General features: G+C 54.5%; 1 protein-coding gene across 1 annotated transcript; it reads right to left on the bottom strand.

The window, feature by feature from the left end:
• Positions 1-4576: 4576 nt before the first annotated feature.
• Positions 4577-5395, bottom strand: OLIG3 (oligodendrocyte transcription factor 3). The gene has a single exon (XM_059699602.1). It carries the CDS (start codon positions 5393-5395, stop codon positions 4577-4579), a length of 819 nt encoding a protein of 272 aa, XP_059555585.1.
• Positions 5396-6865: the final 1470 nt, after the last annotated feature.

The following is a 6865-nucleotide window of genomic DNA, read 5'->3' on the forward strand; positions in this document are numbered from 1 at the left end:
GCAGCCCAGCCACCGCAGTGTCCCAAGGAGGGACGTCATTGAAAACGGGCAAAACTAAAAATCGAGACTCTGCAGCCCCAAACCTTCGGGGTTTGCCTCTTCCCCGCTACTCAGAAGGGAGATAGGCACACAAGAGGCTCAGAGACTTGGCAGGGGTGCGGAGGGAGAACACTCATCCTCCCCCAAGTTTGAAGAGACACAGGGAAGACGCAGGTGCGCCCGTGCCACCGGGGCTCCTCTCTTGGCCGGGTTCTTTCCGAAGTCACTGCCGGCGCTCGCTCTTCGGCTGGGCTGCTCCTCTGGCTTCGCTTCCTACACCCGCGAAGCCAGGACCCCGGGGCCGAGCTACCCGGCGAGGCTAAATCCCCAGCCGCCGATGTGGGAGCGCCGGCCCAACGTCCTCTCTGCACAGCTCCCCTTCTCCCGCTCGGGCCCGGAGCGGCGGCCGTGGAGAGGTGCCGCGGGGAGGACTCTGCGAACCAGCGTCTGAACCCTCTGGCCCCGTCCATTTCAGAAGAGCCCCGAGGATTGAGGCCGAGCTCCCGTGGGGCGTCTCCAACGCGCTCGGGACGGATCCACGCCCACCCCGGAGGCCTGTCCCCCGCCCCAGGCCTGTCCCTGGAGCCCCAAGGGCGGCAGAGCGGCGGGAGCGCGCGGCGGTGGGAGGGCTAGGAGCGCACCCTGAACGCGGGCGTGGGAGGGGGCGAGCGGGGCCTGGAGTCTCCAGAAGGGACCTAGAAAGCGCAATTCAGTCTCCTTAGCTGAGAGAGGTGCTGGGAGAGCCCGCCGCCTCCCCGAGGGGAGGGAAGGGCGTTTGCAATCCCCGCTACGTGTACTAGTGGAGGCGACAAAACCTTGCTGACCCAGCAGCTAGAAAACAAAGTTTGAGGAGACGCAAGACCTCGGATTCGTGGGCTGCTCAGGATATAAACCCAAACCCACACCAGCCCGGGGCGCAGGAGAGGCTCCCTAGAAACCCAGGGCTAGCAGCCTGCTTGCCCCTTCTAAGTGCGACTCTTTCTCCCGCCCTTAAAGTTCCGCCACTTAAAACCACAGGGGTGTTTCGACCTAGGCTTCTCAAGATATCTCGGCCCAGGAAGCTTTCGCCTTCCTTTGAACTATAAAGCAACGTTTATTCTTGGAATGAAGGGATCGTTGTCGTGTTTCTAGGGGGAATTATAAACTTGAAACTTCAGAACTTTGGAGACAGTGGCAAATTTACAACACGGCGTGCGCTGCCCGAAAAACCATTCTTAGGTTTGAGGCCATGTAATTTTGTTTCTGGCATCAGTCATTGGAGAATTCAAGGGGACATGCAAGCAAGAGTTGCCTGCAAAGTCACATCCCCAGCTTACCAGCTCCCACCGCTGTAAGGTCCTTTCTGGGGATGCAAGTGGTGACTGTTCCTACCCAATAAATCAATAAATTCCCAAGGACCTGGCTCCCAAATCGCCTTCCTTCTTGAGTTCCTGCCCTGTTCCAATCGGTTCTCCCAGTCTCTAGGGCGGGGGAGGTGGGGAGGAAGGAGTTTTGTGACCCAGAATAGGGCTCAGCCTGTTTGGGAGACCTCCTCAAAGTTGGAAGCAAGGCCTACTAGTACTTTTCTGCTTCTGGACAACCCAGGGAGAGTGCTCTGGGCTTGGGTTCTTTTTAGCGTAGTGGCCCATGGGAGTGGAACCCACAGCTCTTTAGATTGACCTCAGAGATAACTCAAAAGATTCTTGTCCCAGCAACAGGACCCCAAAAGCCAGCACTGTGGGTAGGGAGTGTGGTCTTACTCCTTCCCGCGCCCAGGTTAAGTTCCAGCTCTAGAGAGGAGGTGAAACCCATTGCTCAGCCAGTGGCCAGGCCTCCAGTCTGTTTCTTCCCAGAACCAGGCCTTTGGAAGCAGGACTCAAAGAAGCAAGTGGCTCAGGGGAAAGTCGTTTTCCTGATTGATGGAACTTCTCTGTCCCCTCCCCTTTCTAAATAATAAACTCCCCGGGAAAGGCTGGAGGGCTGCCTTGTGTTGGCTTCAAATAAATCCTCAACAGCTCTTTGCTCACCCGGAGAAATGAATCACTCTTGGGAAACAAACGATTATTCTCCCATTTGTCTGCCAAAAACCAGAGGAAATAAGCACCCTCCACTGTAGACCCGCACTTTGGTTGTTCTCCCTGACAGTGGGGAAGTGGGGAGGGGGTGCTGGGGTAGAACGATATGGAGAGTGAGTTAAATGGAGCTTGGACCCACAGAGATGCCCTCTCAGGGAGGGGCAGCACCAGGCAGGCAGGCAGCGGGGCCCAGGAAGGAAAAGACAGATGCTTCTTGGATGTGCTGTCCATGCTGAATGCTGGAGAGAGAGAGAGCTCTATGACCATGGGGGGGGACACCTCGGGCCTCCCCCTCTTGAAGAGTTTAGGCCTCACCAACAAGGAGGTGATGTTACCTGTAGTCCAGAGGCAAATATGGGGTGACACATTTTAATCAGGTTTTGATTTTCATTAGTGGGAAATACAGACATGTGCTGCTGGGTTTATCATCACTTGAATTTGATTTCTCGCCCTCTGTAAACAAACAAAGCCTTCTTGCTGGATTACTTTGGCTTATATACACGCTTTGGAACTGTTATGGGATGGAGGGATGAAGAGAGTAAAGTAATTTATTTAAATGAGCCCTGCTTTAGCCATCATTAATGTAGATTTTTCTCTTCATTCCCCACTCCTCGCCCCATAAGACTTGCAAAGAGTTTGTATTCAACTAAAGACCTGACATCTTCTAAGGGAGGAAAGAAGGGAGAATTGCCCCTATAAATCTGCAAGATACTGAGACTTGGGCGGGTCATTGGCCTCACCCTGCTCACTTTACAAAGCAGAGCAGCCTTCCCTTTTCTCTGAGGGGCTGCTGCCCCAGCAGGCAGGGGGCCGGGTTTGATTCTTTTCTAGAATCACGCTTTGTTGACTTTTAAAACATATACTGCATTTTAACCTGTTTTTTTTTTTTTAAAAGGCCACATGGTCCATTTAAAGAGAAAAGAAGTTAACTTACTGCTTCATTCTCATCTGTTGCCAACACAACCACCACAGACTACTCTGCCTCTAATTTCCTGCCATTTTGGGTTTCCAGGTTACTTAAAAAACAACAACAACAACTCAATTTGCTGAGTTTATGAGGGTCTGATTATTGCAGAGACACAAGGAGCTCAAATATCACAAGGCTACCAACATCGATAATGCCCACATTAGGAGGACATTTAGTTGTAATAATTAACACCAATTTATGTGACCTCTTTACCTGTAAATGACCAGAGCCAACTTCACATCTGCTCACCCATCCAGATCTCTCACCCAGACCCAAACACACCTTTCTGGGTCCACATGTTCCCTACCCACTACCCCATCTTCAAAAATTTTAGGCAAAGGCAAAGCCAGGATTTAAAGGTTCTTTTTTATTTGAAATCTCATCCAGAAACACTGGTTATTAATAAATATATCATAGTTATCAAGAATATATAAAAAATAAAGACAGGTATTGTCTTTGAAGCCCTAACAAAATATTTCAAGCAAATGTTCAGGAAAATAAAAACGCACCCCGCCCCCAACCACGATAAGTTTTCAGAGCTGATGACAGAGAGCCTACCCCGCATGCAGAATAACTGAGCAAGGGGGAGTGAGGCAAGCTAGTGGAAGGAGCCCAGGCTCTGGCAATCACCCCTACAACAGCGGTGGAGGGTTGGGAATGGGGGTTTGAAGGGTTTGGGTGGGAGAAGAAGCGCATGTGCGTGAGTTTGGGTCTTTGCACTCTGCCCCCGTTTTCATTTCAAACAACCACAGACAGATATACGGAGTACTTGGGAGAATTCACTAATAAATCCTTGTTACAAGGAAAATGGCATCACGGCCTGCACAACATGTTTAGACAAGATTCATGTAGAAGCGTGCATGCATTCTTTTGACCTACACTGCGTCCCAGGGAAAACGCACATAAGAGATGTCATGCTCTGGACCGGAGGTGAGATTCAGAACTTGGGTCTTTATCTCTCTCTCTCTCTCTCTCTCTCTCTCTCTCTCTCTCTCTCTCTCTCCTCTCGTCTCTAGAAAACAAAACAACTGTGGAGAGGACAGTGACCATCCGAATTGCACCCCTCTAAAGGAAATATTTACATTTGTTTTGCACAAAAGGGATGGTTGTCTTTTTCAAGGTGAGAACACAGAGCCAGAGGAAGCCAACTCTAAAGTCCCTTCGCAAGTTCTTAACTGCACAGATCCCCCATTCACACAACAAATGCAGTTGCGATAAGAGCATACGGTAGTGAGGAAGACCGGCGCGGCCTGGGGAGAAGCATGCATGCGGAACACGCGATGTTGGTTCGAGTCCCCCTTCGCTACCACCTAGAAATTGCAGTTTGGTTTTGGTCCTTTCCCTCCGGGAGTCCAGTGGGGTCTGAGATCTCTCAGCCTGTGCGGGAGGCCACGGGGCCCGGGCCCACCCTCCCGCCCGCCCGCCGAGGGGCCAGCCTCCCCCTTCCCTCCCGGCCCGGCACCGCGGCCCCTCCCGCCGCGCTCCCTCCTTCTCCGCAGCCGGGACAGCCCGCTGCTCACTTGAGCAAGTCCTTGGACTCGGCCGACAGCCGGGCCATGTTGGCCGTGGAGAGGGCGGACAGGTGCGGTGCCGGCGGCATCTGGCAGATGGTGCAGGGGCAGGGCAGCCCGGCCCAGTGCTGGAAGCCGCTGCCCAGCTGCAGCGCGGGCGGCGTGGAGGGCGCCTTGAGCAGCGAGTGGGGCGGCCGGATGGTGCCGATGGCTGGCAGCGAGGCGGCGGACAACGGGGACGAGGCGTTGCCCGACGACAGCGCGCCGCCCAGGATGGGGTGCACCGGGTGCACGGCGTTGGCGGCGTGCGCCGGGTGGCCGGCCGAGTGGCCCATCGTCCCGCAGTGGAAGGCCGAGTGGTGGCCCCCGTAGATCTCTCCAACCAGCCTCTTCATCTCCTCCAGGGAGCTGGTGAGCATGAGGATGTAGTTTCTGGCCAGCAGGAGAGTGGCGATCTTGGAGAGCTTCCGCACCGAGGGCCCGTGCGCGTAGGGCATGACCTCGCGCAGCCCGTCCATGGCGAGGTTCAGGTCGTGCATCCGCTTGCGCTCTCGCCCGTTGATCTTCAGCCGCAACTGCTGCAGGTCCTGCTCCGACAGCTGCTTCTTGATTTTGTACTTGCTGCTCTCACCTGCGGCCTTGGCGCCGGCCCGCGAGAGGCTCTCCCCGGGCATCTTCTGCACCAGGTCGCCCTGCGTGGAGGAGACCGAGTTGAGACGGCTCTCCTGGTGGTGGTGGTGTCGGTGATGGTGGTCCCTCAGATACATCTCATCCATGTCCGGAGATGAGGCTCTGCTGGAGACAGAGCTCGAATCAGAATTCATTTTATTACAGGGGATGCGTCCCGGTCGCGGGGAGGCTTGAGGCGGGAAATTAAAGAAAATCTTGAATTTTTTTTTAAAAAAAATCTGCACAGCCCAGCAACCCACTTCTCAGCGACAAGACGTGAGAAGAAAAGCTGAGGCACTGCCTTCCCCTCCTTTCTCCCGCCCACTCCCCTCTCTCTGGGTAGGCAGGTCCCTGGACAGCTAGTTGGTGTGTGCTTGAACTAACCTCGCGCCGAAAAAGAGGGGCTTTTATAGAGCTGCGGCGGAGAAAAGAGACAAAAGAAACCCTCCTATCTATCCTGGGCTGGTTAGGATGACGTGCCATCATTCAGGGCGGTGGCTTTGCTGTCCCATTTAGCAAGGATTCCTATTCATATTCATTACGGGGCGCCCTGGGACACCTCTGCTGAGAACCGCTAGGAGCCCCCAGGCACAAACCCTCTGATTGACACACTCACCGCTCCAGCTCACGCCTTCCCGATTTTTTAAAAACTTGCTTCCACCCCAAGTCCTTTCTCGATTTCCCTAAACAAATCACACCTAAGACAGCGAAGGAAGGGAAGGAAAGGGGCTAGGAAGGCCGGCAGGGATTCCTCTGCGTTTGGAGAAAGGAATGGAAACATCGTTTATCCTCCCTTTCATAGCTGCTCTCAATTTCGGACAAATGTGGGCACAGAAGTCCGAGTGGAACGGTTTCAGGGGCAGAGGCGGATGGAGGGCAGGTTCCACGGGCAGTTGGGGGGTGGGGGGTGAGATGGCAGTCGAAGGGCGTTCTCTCAAGTTTTTTTTCTTAAATTAGTTCGCTTTTCATAATCAGATAGTGCGTTCATTCTGTTAATTGGGCCCCTCTGGTGTGGCTTCAACGGGAGAGTCATATCTGGCGATGGGTTTGCCCCTGACACTGCTGTGGACATGGGTATAAAGCTTCCTATGTCTTGTCTTTGGTTTTAAAGAAATTGAAAGAATTTCAGCTTTGCCCAATTCTCTAACTTCTTAGACCTGGAACCGTGGGGGGGGGGGATCTTAGTGTTTACAAGAGCATATTTAAGAAGGGGAAGGGGGGAAAACCAGCCGAGGGGCGGGGAGGAAATAAGGGATTGGAAAGCTTCCCGGGACCCGGAGTGTTCCTGCTCGGGCTTCCCCGCGGCCGCCGGACCCCCGCGACGCGGACCCAGGTGGGGCCGGCCCGGGCCCGCAGCTGGGCGGTCTCTGTGCCCGGGCGGAGTGCGAGGCGGGCGGGGGCAAGCTGCAGCTCTGGGTCGAATGGTAAACTACATTCGTGTGTGTGTGTGTGTGTGTGTGTGTGTGTGTGTGTGTGTGTGTGTGTGAGAGAGAGAGAGAGAGAGAGAGAGAGAGAGAGAGAGAGAGAGAGAGAGATTCGGCAGCGAAAGGGTCTGGGAGAGCCTGTGTGCGCGCGCGGGCACCGAGGGCCCCGCACAGTGTTTCTGGGGATCCGGACAGGCCTGG

Source organism: Myotis daubentonii, chromosome 6 (genome assembly GCF_963259705.1).
Source record: "Myotis daubentonii chromosome 6, mMyoDau2.1, whole genome shotgun sequence".
Classification (NCBI taxonomy): domain Eukaryota; kingdom Metazoa; phylum Chordata; class Mammalia; order Chiroptera; family Vespertilionidae; genus Myotis; species Myotis daubentonii.